Source organism: Herpailurus yagouaroundi, unplaced genomic scaffold, assembly GCF_014898765.1.
Source record: "Herpailurus yagouaroundi ecotype Mexico unplaced genomic scaffold, PumYag 28, whole genome shotgun sequence".
Classification (NCBI taxonomy): Eukaryota; Metazoa; Chordata; class Mammalia; order Carnivora; family Felidae; genus Herpailurus; species Herpailurus yagouaroundi.
Window position 1 is genome coordinate 123,826,568 of NW_024412376.1, and position 21,722 is coordinate 123,848,289.

At 37.6% G+C, this 21,722-nt stretch overlaps 1 protein-coding gene and 1 long non-coding RNA gene across 3 annotated transcripts in view; one reads left to right on the plus strand and one right to left on the minus strand.

The window, feature by feature from the left end:
• NMU (neuromedin U) overlaps positions 1–21,722 on the plus strand; it is a 37,066-nt gene that overhangs the window by 10,539 nt on the left and 4,805 nt on the right. The window contains exons 3-8 of the mRNA XM_040483221.1: positions 10,815–10,862; positions 14,544–14,603; positions 16,088–16,117; positions 16,205–16,255; positions 18,065–18,139; positions 21,043–21,096. Coding sequence (XP_040339155.1) covers positions 10,815–10,862; positions 14,544–14,603; positions 16,088–16,117; positions 16,205–16,255; positions 18,065–18,139; positions 21,043–21,096 — 318 coding nt within the window. The remainder of the gene's footprint in view (positions 1–10,814; positions 10,863–14,543; positions 14,604–16,087; positions 16,118–16,204; positions 16,256–18,064; positions 18,140–21,042; positions 21,097–21,722) is intronic.
• Positions 17,387–21,722, minus strand: part of LOC121035492 (uncharacterized) — a 54,764-nt gene continuing 50,428 nt past the window's right edge. For both annotated transcript variants that reach the window (XR_005792919.1, XR_005792920.1), the window contains one exon: positions 17,387–18,103. This is a non-coding gene — a long non-coding RNA (uncharacterized LOC121035492). The remainder of the gene's footprint in view (positions 18,104–21,722) is intronic.

The window sequence follows — 21,722 nt, forward strand, 5'->3', positions numbered from 1 at the left end:
CTGATATCTATAGCCTACAATATCCAGTAATTTTCAAAAACTCACATAATTGTTTATCTGCCCTAGAGTTAGTACCACCATAGTCTCTAATTTAGTTATAATGTCCCTTTCTAGCAAGGGAGTAAGGCTTTCTGGTATTATCAGGAAAGAATGAGAAAAAAATTAGGTTTTCCCACATACATCCCAGGGGCTGAGAGAAAAATTTAGTTAGTTTTCTGGAGATGCCTCTAATTGTCATGCTGCGTTTGGATAGTTGGCCTGGAGTGGAAAGGAGGACAGAAAAGATAGCTCTGGTGTTAAGAAGGAAATCAACCAGTTTTCCTTCTATATTCAGAGTTACCCGAGGTTCTGGGTTTCTGATAGACAGTTGGTTTAGGGGAGCCACCGTGAAGAGCCCCAGGACCTGGTTAGTCAGTCCCTTCCAGGGACACTGTTTATCTGAGCCCTCACAGATAGAGGTCCCCGAGGGCATTCAGATTTCCAGTGATTGTTTCCATACAAGGGGCATGGCTTATGAGGTTTTCATTTTGGTTGTCCCCTCTGAGGATGGTCTCATTTTAGTGCTCTGAACGGCCATATAAATGGCACTTGGTGCCAGGACCTCGGGAAGTCCAGTCTGACATAATGTGTAAGGCCACAACTAAGGCCTCAGATTTCTTTTTTAAGCCTGCTTTTCTGTTTTGTTTGTAATATACCCAACTGGCAACTAGTAAGAGCTCCTCCAGGGTCCCTTCAAGGCTAACAGCCAATTTTCACATTTTTTTTAAATATCTAGGGCTGATTGAGTGACAGATTTGTCCTTTAAAATCATCTCAGCCTTAGAGGTGTCAGGGAGATAGCCATATATTTAATGAGAGCCCCCCTCAATATCTCCAGGAAGGCCATTGGGCTCTCATTTTGTGTTTGTAAAATAGTGGCTAAGTTAGCATAGTTTAAGGGCTAAATCTTAGATTTCCTTACATTTTTTTAAAAAACATCTGTCTCATTAAGAGTCTGATTTCACAAAAGCATTATATCTTTCTAGGTCAACTCAAAAACATATGTAATATTCTGCAAAGCCTTTATATACTTATCCGATCAGAAAATTTATCTACATCTCTTTTTATCTGTCTTACACTTTGTAAAAGTTTTTTCCTTCTGGTATTCTAGCTTCTTGTAAGGGAAACATGCCTGATACATTACAGGGAGGGCCTGGATAAGGTGGGTAGCAGGGAGCAGAATTGTTTTTTGGTGTTTTTTTTTTTTTGGTTTTTTTTTTTTTTTTAATATATAGATTGAGGACCCTAGGAGGAGGAGGTTGAGGTAGGAGACTTCCCTTCCTCCTTCTTTAGGTCTGTTTTGGATACAGGTAAAGGGCCCTTAATTGTTTCCTCTCCTGATTGCTGGACTTTAGAAAGGGCTGCCGTTAAATTAAGATCTGCCTTACATTGTTTACATATATCTTGATTTTTTTTCTTAAGGCCCAAAAACAATGAACATGGGGGAATTCGCCCCATTTCCCTTCACATTTGCAAAACAAGTCCACTTGTAGGGTAGTCTTGCCACTGATACTTCCCTCTGGAGGCCAGGTTCCCTCTTCCAGTTTGCACTGGGGCCAAGCCTTTGGGCAAAAGAAAATGAATCATAATGCATTCCAAAGGAGTAATGGCCTTGGTAGGGGAATTACCCATCTATAGGAAAAAGGAAGAAAGTTGTCCCTTATCTCAATTTCCTATAGCTAACCAGGAGAAACCTCATTTCCTGGCTCTGCATTTTGGCTGGCTATGCGACTGGCAGCCAAAAGCCCTGTCAGTCTCGCTGAGGTGCTGGGAGTAGTCATTTTTACCCAGGCTTGACTCTACCCCTGAGAGCGGACCTGGTCTTTACTTTTTTTTTTTTTTTTTTTTACCCCTCCATTTCCCATCTGTAGGACCTTGGGGGTATGGACGGTGACCAAGCAAAACTTTACTGGTTGTCATAGGATGCACTAATTTTGTTTTGGCCCAACAGTAACTTACATATTGATCATTGGCCATTGAGGGAGGGGTTAAAGGGCCAAGGTCACGGTCAATTCCCCTGCCTTTTTCATCAATGCCCACATAAATATGTTTCAGCCATGGGGATATCCATTTTTGGCAGACAGTGGTCTAAGTTTAGTAAAATGGCTCTCATGTATCTTAGTAAAAGCCCTTCAAATATCATCCATGCTTCATATGGCATAGGCTTCCATTCCTCTGCTAAACAGGAACAACACAAATGGGGAGGATTTGGAGACTGACACCAAGAGTATTGCATCATTTTCCCAGCCTTTGGATCAAAGGAGGAGGAATGTTAATCTTAACCCTGGGTGCTTTTAAAATCCATTTATTTTAACCTTAGTCTGTCCTGACCATATGTAAAATTTCTTTTTAAAGATTTTCCTTCACAAACCTTCTACAACTTTTCTTTGCATTTAGATTTTGTCCCAAGCCATTTCTCTCCAAATAACCAGGCTCATTTAGGACAAACTTACGTTCTTTTACCTTCAACAAAAATATATTTCCATTTCTTATATCTTTCTTTCATATCTTTTACTTTTCTACATACAGAGTTGCTTTTCATATTGTTATTAGTTTTAACTACATTTAGCAGAATTTTAACTCTTAGAAACCTTAGTCTCTAGTGAAAACTAAGTAGTAACCAATTGTGGACTCTATGTTACATCAGAACTTTTTATTTTTTTTTTTTAATTTTTTTTTCAACGTTTATTTATTTTTGGGACAGAGAGAGACAGAGCATGAACGGGGGAGGGGCAGAGAGAGAGGGAGACACAGAATCAGAAACAGGCTCCAGGCTCTGAGCCATCAGCCCAGAGCCCGACGCGGGGCTCGAACTCACGGACCGCGAGATCGTGATCTGGCTGAAGTCGGATGCTTAACCGACTGCGCCACCCAGGCGCCCCACATCAGAACTTTTTAAATGGCAAATTTATGAATCCATTAAGCACAAAACATGTTTTTCTACAGTTCCAAATATCCTTCGCTTTTTTTTGCAACAAGTCAAAAGCACAGACCTGCATCTAGTAATTAGTGCTTTAGCTTCTTATCTGGTTATATATCCAATGAATTCAATCTCAATTTATCATGCAAGCAAAACTTTAACATTCTAGGTTACCAAAGACTTTGAAAGCTATCTTAACAATTACCCATGAAAACTTTGAGACTGACAAAATTAACCATCACTTTAAGTCATCCTTTTGTTAACAAATTGGAACAGAGATAACATGAGCATATTTGATCTGCAGCAAATCTAGGTAGAATAAAAGTTTGTTTTTTAATGTTGATAAACATTGTCTATCTCAAACCAACAAACTTAAATTAGCTTAAACACTGAATACATTTCATTTGGGTCCATGTAAGACAATTTGTTCCCCAGTGTTAACTTTTACCTGGACCTTTGGTGGGGAAATCTGACATCAGTGGTCTTCACTCCTTGACCTCAAGGGTGGGAGGAGGAGCTGATGGTGAGCCATTGAGGAGCCAGTGATGCAGGCCACCCCCCAGGTGGTGCAGAAAAGGAGGGGGAAAGGGAACCTGAAGAGGAGAGATGCCAGCAGAAGGCAGAGAAAGAGATTTCCCAATTCTAAGTCTTATCAGCACAGACAGAGGAGCAGTCTCCAGGTTTCTTTTGTTTTGTTTTCCCCCAGTGGAATTAGTCAGTCAATGTCAGTACGGAGAAGGCAAGGGATTTCCCCAAAACAAAGGAGTTTTGGCAGCTGCCTGGGAATATTCCTTAAAGTCTCCATTCTAAGGTAGACTAACCAGAGACTGTTGGCTCTAATTATCATAGTCATTGACCCAGGAAACGAAGGAGACACACGTCCCCATACATAGTCACATGGTGACTCCAACCTGCCGCCCAGCGCCCAATGCCTTAGAGTTGCAGTTTCATTCCTCTTCCCTTGCGGAACTACTAGGGCAACTCTGGGAGGTGATCAGGCTCCCCTTCTGCCTCTTAGGGGCAGGTCTGCCAAAATGAACCCCAGGTTCTTACCAGTCTGACGGGCGCTCCCCGAGCTGGTTCCTGGGCCTCACAGGTTCCGTTGGCACACATGGGGTCCTTGCGCTGGCACGCCAGGAGGGCTAATCTCCTTCCAATCAAGCGGTCCACTGGCGTCAGGAGAGGCTGCTTCTCCCGGTGCCTCCAGGTTCACATCCCCAGTGGCGAAGGAGGTGGAAATGCACTATCTCTGAATCCCGGACGCAAGCCCCCAAGTAATGTAGCAGGATTCTCACACAGAGAGTCGTGACACCCAGGTTTTTCTTCCCAGGAAACAACTTTATTCCTGCCGGCACCACTCAGGGAAGAGAGTTCATATGCAAAGAACTGAGCCCCAAACGCCACGTGGTGTAGTTTTTGAAATATTTTTTACTTCTTTGTCTCCCATATATGGTAACACACAAACATGCAGTCTGATTAAGTGGTCTCATGTTACAGGGTCGTGAGGGATGTTGTCACGTATGCGTATAGCCAGGTTGCCTTGAGGGGTTTGTTTTTTGTTTTTTGTTTTTTCCTTAAGGAGCGGACTCCACCACAGGTTGAGCATCTGACTCTTAGTCTCTGCTTGGGTCATGGTATCATGGCTCATGGGATTGAGCCCCTTGTGGGGCTCTGTGCTGACAGCAGGAAGCCTGCTTGGGATTCTTCTCTCCCTCTGTCTCTGCCCCTCTCCCCATGCGCGCTCTCTCTCTGTCTCAAAAATAAATAAATAAACTTTAAAAATTAAAAAAAAAAAGAAAAATTAACAACAAAAGTATAACTTCAATATCCCATCTGTTTTGAAAATAAGTAGTATTTTGGTAAATAACCCTAGGCTAAAGAGGAAATTCCAAGATGGTTAGAATTAAATGACATAAAAATATTATAAGTCAAAATTTGGGGGTACCTGGGTCAGGCAGTAGAGCATGTGACTCTTGATCTCGGGGTCATGAGTTCAAACCCCATGTTGAGTATTGTTGGACTGTGCTCAGGGCAGACCAGAAGTGCCTGGGAGTAAATGCACCCACACTGAGAATACCCCTCAGTTGGTGACCCAAAGGAATTGGTGGATCAATACCTTAGCTGCTGGTAGAGCCATCTTCCCTCAGTTGGGATACTCTGAGGTGTGTTCTGCATTGGTTCCCAGAATTCCCTAGATAGACTGATTCCAGTTACCCATGGTGGTAATCTGCCTGATGACATACACTTTATCAAATTCCTTCTCTTCCCTGCTTGTCTCCTCCACTCTTCTATGAGTGTTTTTTGGGTCATCTCCCAAATAACCTACTTGTATCCACATCCTTATCTCAAGGTCTGTTTCCAGGAAAAGCCAAACTAAGATGGAAATGCACATACACATAAATAACTCTCAATAAAAGTAACATTAAAATTCACAGGGAAAAGGACAGATTATTTGGCAAATGGAGGTTGAGAAGCTTGCTTGCTATATGGAGAAAAAGAAAACTAACACCCCATTGTACTGTATATAAATGTAATGATATACATTTTGTAATGTATATAAATATCAAACCACTGTGTTGTGCACCTGAAACTAATATAATATTTTATGTCAATTATTCATCAATTAAAAAACACCTAAGAGGTGGGCTCCAAGTGGATTAAAGATCTAAATATAAAGTGTAAAATTATAGAGTTAATAGAATCTATCTTTTCTATTAGGAAAATATCTTTGTGAACTAGGAGCCAGGAATGCCTTCTAAAACAAAATTTCAGGGGCACCTGGGTGGCTCAGTTGGTTAAGCATTCAGCTGTTAGTTTTGGCTTAGGTCATGATCTCACAGATTTGCATTAACAGTGTAGAGCCTGCTTGGGATTCTCTCTCTCTGCACTTCCCCCATTTACACTGTCTCTTTCTCTCCCAAATAAATAAACTTTAAAAAAACGCACAAAATTTCCAATATAAATCATAAGGCCAAAAATACGATAGTAAAGATTTCTTTCAAAAGGACTACATTTAAAAAGGAAGAGCCTTTGAATGATGTTGGCTATGTCTAAAACTGACAAAGGATTAATTTCTAGACTATCTAAGAAACTCTATCAAACCAATTGGATAAAGATAAGGCTCTAAGGCAAAAGTTGTCAAAGGATAGAACAGACAATTTACAAAGAAGAAACCTAAAAGGCCAATAAGCATGTAAAGAGATGCTCAGATTCATTAGTAACAATGAAATGAAAATCAAGATAACAACAAAGTGTTACTCTCTACCCATTTAGATTGGCAAAAAAAAATTGAAATCTAGATAATGGCAAGTGTTAGCGAGGATGTGGGTTGTACACACCTCATGCATTATTGGTGAGAGTGTCAACTGGTGGAGACATCTGGAAAGCAACCTAGATATCCCCATGATCTAGCATTCCCTCTCCTGGGTAGATAGCCCAAAGATAACTTCAACAGATTCGTAAGTGGAGGATAAATACGAGGAGGTTGATTACAGCTTTGCTTGAATAGAATTGGAGGAAACCCCGCTGTCTATCACTGGGGAGCGGGATAGGCAACAAGCGTGTTGTAGATGCATGTGTAGATGCACATTATAGAGTATTCTACAGCAGCTAGGAGCAACATACTAGATGTCCCCAGTAACATGGATAGATCTCAAAGTATAGTGTTAAATGGAAAAAATAAGGAAACACCATACATGCACACCAAATAGTAATACAGATTTTTCAAGAACATAAACAAATGAAGGATACACATCAAATACATAAGAAGAGTTGCCCACGAGTGGATGAAACAGGAGTAGGAAATTGAAATATAAAAGAATAAATAAATAAATAAATTAAATAAATAAATAAAGCAGGTTCAATGATGATTGTGAACTAAGAGCTGAGGAGAATATTCTGTTCACCTAAGCCACCACTAACAAAATACATAAAGGAAGAGATGAGATGGATAGTAAGTGCCAAGTACTAAGTAATCTCTAATAGCATAAAAATTCAGAAAGTCAATTATAATGTTCTCTGCCTTAGTGTATCAAAATACATGCTAGAGGCATATAAACAAGATGAAGAATAATTTTGACAACAGACATTAATGTATAATACAGAAACATTTATTTTAGCTTGGAATTATCTATATTTCTGTGGAAAATCTTTGAAAAAATATTTTAGATGAGAAAGCTGGGGGAAACCTCAAATAGAGTTGTAAAAGCACTATAGATTCTTTTATAGAAAAAGATATTTAAAGAAATTAAGATGCTAAAACATGCACTTTTCTTCTGGGGGTTTTAAAAATTACTGAGCTCTTCAGACACTAGAAACACATCCTTTTCAAACCATTTACAGAGACCTAACCATTTTCAAACAGATTCGTCAATGGATTTTGCAGAGTTCTCAAAAGCAATTAGTGGCACTTAAAACCATTAGGGCCACAAGCTGAGTAAAATGAATAAATGCTTATCCAAATGGAAAGTGGGTGAGCAATGTTGCTGTGCCTTTTAAAGAAAAGAGAACAAAGATTGAAAAGCTTTGCAATTATCTCCCAATTTGATTAATTGGTGTTTTCTTTTTCTTATTCGGATATTTTTTATGCAAACAACATTGATGCACTGATTCATCAGCCCTTAGGTTCAAGAGTTTGCTGTTTTTGGACCCGGGCACCTCACCCACGCAGCAGCCTGGTCTGCGGGTGGACAGCTTTGCCTTTGAGCATGTGATATCTGCAGCTATCTAAGTATCACAAAAATGTTACTGGAGGAACCCGTTCCTCCTACCCTCTAAGTAACTGAGCAAACTTAGCAAACTAAGTAACATTTGGAAGCAATATATTAAAGCATTGGTCACAATTCAAAGCTTTAAAAAAGGTATCTTTTTGCCTTTCCCCTTTTTGCCTTTCCCCTCAGTTGACTTCTCTTTTTATTTTGTTTTCTTTCCATAGGTTCAATGCAATTTAATTAAAGAATATTTATCAAACACTTATTCTGGGCAAGTTAGATATGGCATAACCTCCGCCCTCAAGAAGTTTATCACTGTGTGTGTGTGTGTTTGTAGTCATAATTCCGTATTTGTATGGCATGGAAGAGGGAGGAGGTGGGTGGGCACAAGGAATGACTGGAATAGAACAATTTCCTAAATATTTGTGGCATCTAGAGAAGATAGCAGGCTCTGTGAGGATAAAAGGAGAGAGACATTAAGCCTTTGCTCTTATATGATACTGTATGCCTTTGTTATTCTCTAAATTAGAGAATCATATATTTAAGTACATGTTCACTTGGAAGCAGTAAGGAGCATGAGGAATTATGACCAAAGAGTATGATTATTCCCCCTTCAGTATAGTATAATGATGGAAATTAAATTAAACTGATCAGCAAAGAATTCTGAGATGTTGACCATAAATAGGACTCAACCTAAATCATCCCAGACAGACACAAATCAGTACTGTTTTTTTCCAGTCCCATTTAAAAAGGCCAGCAAAGAAATAAATGCCATAAACTACTCCAGACATCCAGCTTAGTGTTTAACTTTTGCAGCACAGTTAGTTTAGTGATTAATATAAATCTCTTATAGTAGTTTAAAGTCTTTCAGTTTTTCTCTTAGAAAAAGAGATAAAGGCTGAGAACAGCTGTCAACTGTAGTTCAATAAACCTTTTTTTTAATCTGTAAAGATTTCTTTATTGCTACCACAACTAACATTCTCTACTTCTAACTATTACTATTACAAAAATACAACAGTATTTTATTGTATTGCCACCTCTTTTTTTCATAAAGACCATTTGATATCAGATTTTATCTGTAAAATTCAAAATGTCCCTTAGTTATACAAAACACAGATGATTGTGTGAACATCCATTTCATGGTAACTTCCATCAATGCTATAAGTCAACTACAAACAGTATCTCCATTTAGATTTTCCTCATATATATTATATTTTCCTTAATCTTCAAAGGAAAAACAGATATGCATGAATCCCACCACAGGAAGAAGAGTGTCACATTATCTTTCATGCAGCAACAATCATCACATGATTTCCCACACCCACTAGGGAAAACACGTATTTCAATGAAGTAATTTGAGAGTAGAAATACATTAAAATTTGCTAGTTACAAATGTCAAATAAGGTCAATATAAAAAAGCATGTTGTAATTAATTATACCTGTCCAAAAATCCATCCCCTTTATCTTTTGAAGCATGCTAGCAAATACAGTATCTAAGCATTTAACTTATATTCCTTCTCATACTCTGGCTTAAAGTAATGTCTGAAAGGAGTCACTGACTTACTGCTTTCTACTGTCAATCGTGACATTTATTGATATTTGATGTTCAACTAAATACTTTTCTAAATTTTTATATCTCTAAAGTTATATTCCTTTATGCACTCTGGTGTTTTCTAAGCTGTGTATTTACAACAAAGGTCTTTCCTCTTTCATCACATTTCAAGGGTTTGAATCTAGTGTGCCTTTGGGGATACCGAATAATGACTAAATTCCAGTTAAAGGCTTTGTCATTTTCTTTACATTTTATGGTTTCTCTCCTGTATGGTATCTATGATGGTGAATAAGTTGTGAATTCCATCTAAAGACTTGCCACATTCTTTATATTTGTAAGGTTTCTCCTCAGTGTGAACTCTGAAATGGTGAGTAAGGGTTGAAAAGTCCTTAAAGGTTTTACCACATTCTTTACATTTGTAAGGTTTCTCTCTAGTATGAATTCCGTAGTATTAAATAAGGTTTGAGCACTGATTAAAGGGTTTCCAAAATCTGTTTTCTTTTTGAGAGAGAGAGAGAGAGAGAGAAAATGCATGAGGGGGAGGGACAGATTGAGGGGGGGCAGGGTGGGGGGGGAGAGAATTCCCAAGCAGGCTCCGCACTGAGCCTAATGCGAGGCTCGATCCCACAACCCTGGGATCATGACCTGAGTTGAACTCAAGACTCAGATGCTTAACAGACTGAGTCACCCAGGGACCCCAAGGCTCAAATAATGTTAATAAACACCTGAGGAGTCACTTTCCAGAGAACCATGATAAATGTAATAAATGCAAGGAGATCTTTTCTGAAAGCTCAGACCTTATTACACATGAGAGTATCCATATTGGAGATAATCCTTATAAATGTAATGAATGTGGGAAAGCTTTTAATGAGTCCCCCAATCTTGCTGAACATCAGAGAATCCATGTTGGAAAAACCCATATAGATGTAATAAATCTGGAAAAGTCTTTAGTCAGTTCTCAATTCTAAATAGACATAAGACAGTCTGTACTGGAGAGACACCTTACAGATGTAAAGAATGTGGTGAAACCTTTACTGATTCCCCAATAAACCTTCATTGCAAATAGAATCCTTTCCTGATGCTGGCTTCTTGGTAGAGAACTAGTAGATTGCTGTTGTGTAAGAGTTTTTTCTGGGTGCTATGTATCAAGCTACTTTTCATTTAGCACTTCTATTATCATGTTCATTTAGATGATGTGATTAGACTTACGTGATAAAGAACCACATGATAACAGGGTGCTCCTTAATTTTGAGGCCATTCTTTCTTCATCGCTGGCTCGCGTTTCTCAGGCTGAATACCCAAAGTGTGTTTCTCTCAGTATTTGAAGCATCTGTATACTCTCTGTCGATCCCTATCAACTGTCCTTGGGGACCATTTAGCCCTGTGGCTGGAGGTAAATCTTGGGGAGATCCCAATTCCAGGACTTCCTTAGAAAGTTTAACAGGCTCTTCCTGCCCAAATCCAGAGTCCTGAACTGTCTCAGAACTTAAATTAATGGTACCTAGGTAACTTGACTTTGTAAAATCCACTTCCCATTTTCTGCTCTTTTCTGTCTATTTTTCCAAGGTGTAACTGGCATTTTTTATTTTCTACAGATAGATGATGCCTGTTCGTCTTTCCTGTCCCTTGATTCTCAGCCTCAGGTAATTCCATTTGAAGATGTTTTATAGTAACATAAGCAGTTGTCACTCCATTTCTCCCTTTGGACCCGTCATTACTTTATGGACTTATTAAACATGTCAACACTTTAGAAATTATTACATTATCCGCAGGCAATAATCAGTTCTAGGAGTTTATGTTGTAAGGTCATGCTGGGGCACTTGTCTCTAAGTAAAATAGATTTGCAGATAATATGCACATATTTTGGAAATCAAAATGCTAATTTCAAAATCAAATTCTGTGTTAGATTAAAAATAATGTGCCTCTGGTTGCATTTGGAGGCTCATATCCCAACTGTCCCTCAGTTGAGTTTGAAACCCAGGCAGAGAGGAACGTGAAATCAGACTTGGGGAGTTCAAAATAGTCAATTTGTGAATGTGGCCTCAGATCTGATGCCCAGAGTGTTTGCTAAGAATTCCCAGACTTTAACTCCAGAATTTAATTCCCAGAATTAAACTGGGGTTAGACAGTGACCTGAGGCCTCCCCACCAGTCGGGTTTGCTGGCACAGGGCAGAGACTCAACCAAAACAGCTGGCCAGACAGCTGGCTCTTTAAGAGGAAAGGGCTGAATGTGCCCAGTTTCCTCCACTCAGTTACCTCTCAGGTAACTGTCCCCTTCCCACAGCAAAGAGTTCAGAGAGGGTTGGGGAGTGAGGAGTGCTAGTCTAGCTCCTGCACGCGAAGCGTGAGGAGTTGAAAATAAGCGTGTCCTCCTTACACAGCATCCACTGGACTGGACACTGCTGTTCTGTCTGCAGCTCTGCTTCCAGCACAGGTGTAGCAGAGTTAGGCTCAGCGTTCACTCTCTCTTCATCAGTGTCAACAGTTTCCTGGATGGAGAGGAGGGCTCAGGAGAGGCTCTTGGCTCATCCTCTTTCAGAACAATCAGCAATGTGCCTGGGGCATAACACCAACATGGTCTGGCTAAGGTGCCATGCTTTGTCCTTCCAGAATGTCATCACGGCCCAGGTAGAGAAATGCTGTATTTCTCCTTCCTCAATCCATTTCTCAGTTTGCAGAGGGTCACTTGCAGGGAGTTAGTGGCATTAGATGAAAAAGCAAGACCAGGATCACAAGAGATGACATTTATGAATAATTCAAATTATAGGAGAAGCACTGATGGACATATAACATATGATGGGTGTTAATTAGCACGTAAGCTTTTGCATTGTATTTAAAATTCAAGAACACCCTCAGAATCATTTCTATTTCTGCAGTACTAAAAGGATGAATTAAAAGCACTCACTCATCTAGACACCATGAAGCTAAATGAAGCTTCTACTGGATTTGGAGACTGTGTACCTTTTGAAGAGAGCTTGGTCAATTTACTATGACATCGTTTACATTCACGAAAACAATTTTTAAAAATCACTACTTTTCGGGGTACCCGGATGACGCAGTCAAACGTCTGGCTCTTGGTTTTGGCTCAGGTCATGATCTCATGGTTTGTGGGATTGAGCCCCACATCAGACTCTGTGCTGACAGTGTGGAACTGCTTGGGATTCTCTCTCTCCCTCCCTCTCTCTGCCCCTCTACCCCTCCCCCGCTCCTGCTCTCTCTCGTCTCTCTCTCTCTCTCTCTCTCTCAAAATAAATAAACTAAAAAAAATTTAAAAATCACTTCTTTTCACATTAGTTATAATTTTATTATTTATATGATTTTCTGAACAATGCTTCAAAACATTTTTACCAAATGGAAAATAAAGGTTCACAAATAAAAAACAAAGTATTAAAAATTTAGTATAAGAAAAACTCTTAAAGAATAGTTGTAGCTCCAGGAATAATGGTTTCATGAGAAGGGTGGCTGGAAAAAATACAGTTTGTTTTAAAACTTTTCCCTTCAAACTTCGGTCTTGTTGCGAAGCCTCATCCGGCTTCAAAGCTGTGTTCTTGGGAGACGCTACATTTATTCTTTTGTGTGTTAAGAGACACATGACACCACCAGATATATATTTTTTTATTGTTTTGTATTTTATAACATTTCTAAATGGGCCATAAAAGGAAGTTTCAGGAATCTGTTTCCGAATTTTTTATGGGGTGACCTATGTACCCAACGCTGAAGGGAAAACGTGGGAAAGAGTGTATCAGTGTTCGTACTCTTTCTCTCATCCAACTCCCTGGTCACAGGCTTCACAGTCATTGCCAGTGAAACACGGGAATACTTGCAGGTCCGACGACCCAGCTCCCAGGCCACACTTGACCAACCATTAGCCACGTGTGGTATCGAGGAAATGATAGTCTCTTAGAACCTCACTTCCTTTACATACGAGAAGAACGATTCCTGTCCTTCATAACACACGGATGCATTTTAAGGACAAAATGTGAATTAGGTGTATGAAAGTGTTTTGTAAGCTAGTGAAGCACTACAGAAATAGGAGCCATTTCATATTATTAGTAAACATCCCAACAATCTGCATGGCAGACAAGCACATGGAAGAGAACAAAGCAGGCCTCTGATGTGCTGGGGAGGATGTTCAGAGAAGCTGATCCATGACTCCATCTGTATCCCTAACTTCAGCCCACCATGTTAAACATGCACTGTTGTTCAAAGGGTGAGGATATGGGTGGCCCCAAATAATCCTTTCTGACGTATCTCCTACATGAAGAGTAACTTCAGTTGTAAATCCAGCTTTACAGGCCACACATTCTTTAATGCTATTATTGTTAACTAATTGCTATGTACCTGGCACTGTGCTAAGAGCTCTACCTACATTTAATCCTTCCAAGAACTCTCTGCAGTGATGTTGTCATCCCCGATTTATAGCTGAAGATACTGAAGTTTAGAGAGGTTAGGTAACCAGCCCAAGGTGACACAGCTAATGAGTAGAAATGGAACTTGCACTGCCTTTGAGCAGTGACAGGCTGCTCAACTCCACAGCCCACGTTTTTAACTACGAATTAAATTGCTCCCCCCCACACTGTTCCAGCTCCTTGTTACTTCTAACATGCATTAAGTAATCAATTGTTCATGGTTCTAGTGTGCTAAATTCTGTGCAAAGCAGGTTTCGCCCCTGCTTGTCCATTTGTGTTAGTCCTCACCACACCCAGCCGGCTCCTAACCACAGGGAGCCCTGCCCTACTTCTGTGCTCAGATGCTTTGAAAAACCTGATCCTGGGGTGTGCAGTCAGCAGCCTGGAAGGGTGGTAACTCCGATGAGGTGCACCATGTGCGGCTTCTTTCCCTCCAACTCCCATTGTTTGCAAGCACTTGCAGGATTTTCAAATTAGCCACTAATGAGTAATATTCAGTGAAGCTCACAGCTATGGCATGTAGATTCAAACTTTGCTACAAGCTGGGAGGAATAATCCCTCTTTTGGCACTGTTCTAGTTTCTCTCAGTCATACAATTTCACGGACTCTTAGAAAGTATGAGAGAACTATGTATCTGGACCACCGTGGAAGCCTTAATCAGTGCATATATACAGTGCATAACATTCCCCGCCCCCCCCCCCCCCCCCCCTGGTTGGAAGGAAGGTTTTACTTGTAGGAGCCAAGTTTTTGTCATGAAAGAAACCAAGGGATTTCTACAGAGTTTTGATGGGACACGAGAAGGAATCTATTCTGGGTGTTGGAATATCCTTGCACTCCTAATATTCGACAGTTACATATTCTATGCAAATATTGTTAAAGCACAAGGTTGGCCTATATATCTTCATTTTCATTAGGCATCCAATGCACTGGAGGAGCTTTGCATCACAATTAGGAGGACTCTACCAAAGCCCCAGGTAAGGTTGGAATAGTGTTTTAATTGTAGGCAAAAAAAAAAAGAATTGCTCAGTGATACCTTGGTATTCCTTCTGGAAGAAAATATACCCGATTTAGGAAGCATTTCATGAAGAGCCAAGAAGATCATGAGTTGGTTTTGGATAAGAAACAAAAACTTAAGTTTCTCAGGTGTCTGAGAATTTAGTGTTCACATTAATGGGGTTTACAATCATCTAATTGGAAAATCATATAGCCCTCTCATAAGATGTGCTCTAGTTCTCATGAAAGAAATTTGGGGTCATTTTGACTCCTTTTCTCATACTAGAATTGGAGAACAGATGTATCTCAGCTTGGAGGTCAGGGCATTGTACTTTGCTAGAGAGAAGGACATTAAGAATTTATATATATAGACAGTATCGGTTTGAAAATTATATTCTTACTGTGATGTCTTGGTTTCTTATTAAAATTATTTGATTCATCTAGAAGAACTTTTTGGTCTGAAACGGGGAGAGCTGGGAACTTGAAAAATAGCTTAAGTATACCATACTTCAGATTATATTCTGTATATTATAGATGAATTTATTTTAAAACTACTTTATAAGGATAAGAGAGGCAGGTCTAGAATTACATTTTTCATTAGCAATCCTAATTTAACTATGATCATTGGTACATTCTTACTTATATACCTTTCACATACAATAATTCAAAGAAACCTTGACATTTTGAAAGCATAAATGTTTCCTGTATATATATATATATATATATATATATATATATATACACACACACACATATATATGTATATATATATATTTTTTTTTTTTTTGGTGTTTTTAGTGGTGTTATTTTCCAAAACATTTCATTGACTTTTCTTCCTGATTAGGATAAAAGAATTGACAATGGTGTTTATCCATGAATTTCTTTTTGTATTAAAAGCAAATGAGAACAAAAAGGAACAACAAAAAGAAATATGACTCATTCTTAAAAAAAATAGATTTTTGGAGGGAGAGAGGACTATAGAAAAGTTTATGGAAAAAAAACCCAAAAATAACTCATAATCTTATTACTACAAGTATTGTATTTTGATATGACTCCTTAGAGTCTTTTTCTCTGAGTACTCTATCATGTGATTGATCATACCATAATTTTCCATTTCACCATTGTTGAACTATTAGGATATTTCTGGTTTTTTACTCTTATGAATAATGCTATAGTAGAGAACTTTGTTCACACCTTTATTTGTAAACAATATCCAATTAATTTCCCATTTATTTTTAGAGCAATATATGTTTAACCAATTTCAGTATTATAGTTTATATATAGCATGTCACATATTTTTAAAAATTATGTGATATAATTTTATAATGTTACAAATTTTATACTACATATATTATAGTATACTATAATATACTATAGTGTAGTGTAATATAATAATATAGTATTTTATGTATAATTTTATAATGTTACATATAATAGAATATTTATTTCTCTCTTTTCTCAACAGGAAACAGATGAAAAAGATAATACCAAAAGGGTAAGGTGATTTCCATAAATATATACACTAAAAAATAAAAGAAACCAGTAACTGTCTATAGTAAATCTCACTACTTTTTTTTAACAGTTCTTATTTCATTATTCGAAGACACGGAAGTTGGGCAATTCAAATGTTGTGGTAAGTTGTAGAATTACTTCATATTAGTAATCATTAGTATTTTTTTAATCTGTTTTTACAGTTTATCTAATAAGCTAGATCAAAATTCATGTTTTTTACTTTAGAAGTTTATATGTGGATAAACAAATGGAATTTAATATTTATTATACATTAATTTATTTTATATCTTAACTACATGTGTTTTAAATGTATTTATTCATTCATTCAATAATTATTTACTGAGTATCTATTATGTGCCAAGCACAACTCTAGGTACTAGGAATATAGCAGTGAATAAAATAGAAAATTAAAAAAGGATCCCCTCCTGTCATGAAATCTACATTCTAGAGGCAAAAAAAAAAAAAAGTGCAAATGATTAAGAAAAACATATTGCTTTAGATATCAATTAGTGCAAGGATAAAACAGATTTATTCAAAGTCATTTTAAGAATTATTTTAAAAGATGATTGCCGAAAATGTCATTAATAGAAATATCCACTTCTATTCCTCAGGTCTCCTTATTTGTAACTAGGCTCTTAATGTGAGAATTTACTAAGATTAGCTGGATACCAGTAACGTGAATTCAGTTTACTTCTAAATTGTGCAGTTTTAGTAGTAGCTTTTCTTTTTATATGAATGGATTTTAAAAATGCTATTCTGGTGTTTTAATCTAGAGTGCTTAATAATAATTGTTTGACTATAGTATTCCTTCTGTGATTGTGACTCACTATCATGGACCAATTTAGGGAATGAGGAGCTGTGGAAAGATAACTGTAATATAAACTCAGTTTTATTTATTTATTTTTTTTAATTTTTTTTTTCAACGTTTATTTATTTTTGGGACAGAGAGAGACAGAGCATGAACGGGGGAGGGGCAGAGAGAGAGGGAGACACAGAATCGGAAACAGGCTCCAGGCTCTGAGCCATCAGCCCAGAGCCCGACGCGGGGCTCGAACTCACGGACCGCGAGATCGTGACCTGGCTGAAGTCGGACGCTTAACCGACTGCGCCACCCAGGCGCCCCTAAACTCAGTTTTAAATAGCATATGGAATATTCTTATGTATGAGGAGTTGAAAGTTAGGTTATACTGGCTTTAGGCCAAATACAGATTGAATTGATTAACAAATAACCATTCTGTAGGGTTTAAAGTAATCCATTTGAAAAATGAATTTAATATTTGTGAGAAGGTTCAATTCAAGCCATGCCCTTAAAATGAAACTGTTTCAGGTAACTACATGTCTTGGATGTACTTTCGTTTTCTTCCACTTGGCATCTTTACATTTTGAGAAAATGTATCTTAGTCACATTTTTCACTCTCGATGACACATTTGTCACCTTTTGTGTCCCCTGTTGTCTTGTTCCATATGTTCACTTTTAAACAAAATATATATTTTGTAAAGGAGATGACCAGATGTGTGTACAGGAGAATCTTCCAGATATACATTTTCATAATGGAAAACTGATTCTCACAGAGTAGGTTTCCTCTGTCCAAATCATTTTTGCGTGAAGTCTGGAAGCAGGCAGACTCTGAGAATTGCAGGTGGATGGTCTCCTTGCTGGCAGCTGGTGATGGAGCTGACGCCCTAAGAACAGTGTTCTTCAATGTAGCATAGAGCTACCAGATTTCATTCAGTGTCTTAGCTTACTCTCCAGGTTCTTTGAAGTGCTCTCCAAGGGCTGTATTACCTAACACCTTTCTCGTTCTTTTTTGGCCTGGAGCAAGTACAGTGGGTAAAAGCAAAACCAAAACCAAACAAGTAGGAAACCGTCTTTATGCTCAATGCCGAGAAGCTTTTGTGCTCATCATGTGTGTGTGTTCGTGTCTCTCAGTCGTCTGTCGTGCATCCGTTACTGCAGCTTGTTCCTCACCTGCATGAGAGAAGAACGAAGAGATTCAGACTGGACGTACGTACCACAGACCGCATGCTTGCCTTGCTGCTCTTTGTGGGACCAGTAATTCCCAGTCGTGGTGGTTTGTAAGGTCCTCCTTTTCAGGCTAAGCCCAACATAAACACCCAGTTGGCCTGTGGAAGAGCGTCTGTTGGCAGAACCGTTTTCACTCAGGAAGAAGAGAACTGTTCCCCCTCCCCATGTTATGTCCCTTTGGGTTCAAGCTGGGGGCCAATGAGGAAAACTGGGGTTAGATTCCCTTCCGGGGCTGTGACCCTCCCAGGGAGGAGACCTATTCTTGAAGGGAGGACACAGCAGCATGCCTAGTCGCTAGGTAGGAAATAGGAGAAAAGATGGAGGACAATTCATTGCCCTCTGTGTGCGGTTGGCAACTGGCTAGGACAGTAAGCTTTCTACCCAAGTCTTAAAATGTTAGGAAGAGTAAGGCTCGTGAAGTAAATATATCAGAAATTAAATGCAGGCACTTTGGTTTTTCAAATTAAAAATATGGCCCAAATCCAGTATCTATGTTTAAGATGAATACAACTGACTTTTAACACATTTTTAACTAGAAATTGTGGCATTTTTATTGTCATTGAAAAGGAATCCTAACTCTCTCGATGATAAAAGTTTCTAGGTATTATTTTAAGTGATGCCTTACTTTGTTGTGATGCATTACAGTTTTAAGTCTTATATTACCTCAGTTTATTCTTTTCGCAACTCTGTTAATACACAACTCTTGTCCCCAGTTTACTAAAGGGGAAACAACTCAGAATAAAGATCTTTCCCAAGACAATGCTAGTAAGTGAGCGTATATCACCTAATTTTAAAACAGATTTTTGGTAGTGAAATGTTTTGTGTTCTTAAAGAAAATGAGTTTTCAGATCTTAGTGTATTCAAACACTTTTCTTAAATGTTCTTTGCTAGACATCCTCACTTCCAAACCTACATCTTTTTTATCCCTACTTCCCAAATTCTTTTATATGCAGTTCTATCTCTAAATAATAAGACTAAAAAGACCTGTGTGTTTGGGCTTGAAGATTTTAAATTTTGCCACTATTTAAGTTACATTTTTCCCTGCCTTTTTTTCTTATATAATATATATATATATTTCTAATATGTAGAATATATAAATATATAGATAGATATGTATATCTATATAGAATCTTGTATGGAATATGTCTTATATAGAATATATAAATATATATATTTTTAATATATATAACTTTTCTTATATAAACATAAATATATAGTTTCTACGTGAACATTTAAAAAATAAAGTTTCTTCATTTAGTATTTCTGAGAGAGAGAGAGAGAGAGAATGCATAAGAGGGGAAGGGGCAGAGAGAGGGAGACACAGAATTGGGAAGCAGGCTCCAGGCTTTGAGCTGTAGCACAGAGCCTGATGGGGGCTCGAACTCACGAACTACAAGTTCATGACCTGAGCTAAAGTCAGTGGCTTAACTGACTGAGCCACCCAGGTGCCCCTCTATAAGTATATTTTAAATATTAAGTAGTTTGGAGAGTTTATAGTCAGGATGAGAATTAGATACAAAATATTAAGAATTTAAGATATATTTGTTTTAAAGCAAGTATTTCAGAATTTATTTTTATTTTAAGTTTATTGATTTATTTGAGTAATCTCTACACCCAGGGTAGGGCTCGAACTCATGACCCCAAGATCAAGGGTCACATTCTCTTCTGACTGAGCCATCCAGGTACCCCAAATCAATAAGGGATTTCAGAATATTAATAGCTGTCAGGGCTGTTTCTTAGAATTTAAATATATGATTATACTTATATTACAGAATAATTTTAAAAGGTCTTGATGACAGATTTCATAGTGATTGCCATCCTGACACTTTTATAATAAATTGTTGAAAATAGGAAGCTATAATAACCAATTTTATGAAAACCATAAAATGTTAAATATTTTTGCCATTGTTTACAATGCAATTAAAAAATTTTTTTAATGTTTATTTATTTTTGAGACAGAGAGAGAGAGAGAGAGACAGAGCTTGAGTGGGGGAGGGACAGAGAGAGAGGGAGACATAGAATCTGAAGCAGGCTCCAGGCTCTGAGCTGTCAGCACAGAGCTGGATGCAGAGCTCGAACTTGTGAAACGGGAGATCATGACCGGAGCTGAAGTCGGCCGCCCCTAAAAATGAAGTGTTTTAAGAAAAGAAGTACTTCAAAATATACCCATTTTGAATAATTTGTTTGTTTCCATTTGGTGTTTTTTTCATTATAATATCTGTGAATATGTTATATTGGGAAAATCTCTACTCAAGTCTCATTGAATAAATATAGTTTATCAAAGTTGTCCCTCAATTTTAATTTCAATTCCTTATAGAAATATAGTGTATTTTAGCTCTGACACAATTCCATTTTATATGTTCCCTGTTCAAGTGTTAGCACATACAGTATGTATTTTAAAGGAAATATTTCATTCAAACAAAATTAAATATAGTTAATTATCTATGAACTGTCATTTCTCATTCTACTTACCGATGAATATACATACAACTGATGAACTTCCTAGAAGCTATTATGTTGATAAGGGAATTATTTTATTAGTTATTTAAAAAAAAATTTTAAATAACTCTAAACTCTATTCCCAACATGGGGCTCAAACTCATGACCCTGAGATCAAGAGTGGCACGTTCTACCAATTGAGCCAGCCACCCCTAGGAAATTATTTTAAAATATAACATCCTGGCAATTTTGCTAGTTGAAAATTCTTCAGGTATACATACAAAGATTACTTATTGGTATGAATTATGTACTCAAGCCCTTGATTCCCTCTTTGTCTAATTATGATCGTTGAAAATACCTTTGAGCTTCACTATACTCTCAAGAAGAATTTTCACGTATTTTTACTGTTAGTTGATTTGTAATGCCCTCATTTTCTCTTCCAGGAAGAATTCCAAGGTCCTATTGCAAGCCAAGTTCGGAGACAGTTTTTATTCAGGGTATGCAAATACTGTATTCAAAAAAAAGCATTCAATATTAAAATTGAAAAATACCCTGTGCATTTATTTACACTAAGTTGAAGTTTGTTTATAGATATCTGACATCAGGTATTATAGTCTGAGGTTAACTTCTTCCACCACCGTATTGTTTTAATGTTATGGTATCTCTGATCTTTTCTTTAATCCACTCCGCATGTTTGTAAATACCCCAAATTTCACCCATTAAACAGTTTAGTTCTATAAAATTTCGTGTGCAGAAAATGAGTATCTTAAAGATGCATTATTCCTTAAGTTCCAAAGAAATATTTACTAAGTATTTGATTCAGGAGATACTGGAAGAATTATGACTATTTTCATGTTTTTAAAAGAAAACAATCAACTATATTAGAGGTTGTAAGTAGAAAAACTTTGTAATTGTATTTAGTGTTTTGTATGTCCAAATTGTCTGTGAAATGTGAGTTTCTTTCTAAGTAGTTACACTTGCCAAAAAAATGTTTGTATCCTTACTACATTACCAGAGATGTTTTTTTATTCATTTATTTAGCACCTATATTTTGAATTTCTACTGGGTGCTGGGCAATGTTCCAAAGGTTAGAAGTATGCAGATAGATAGGATTCCATCTTAT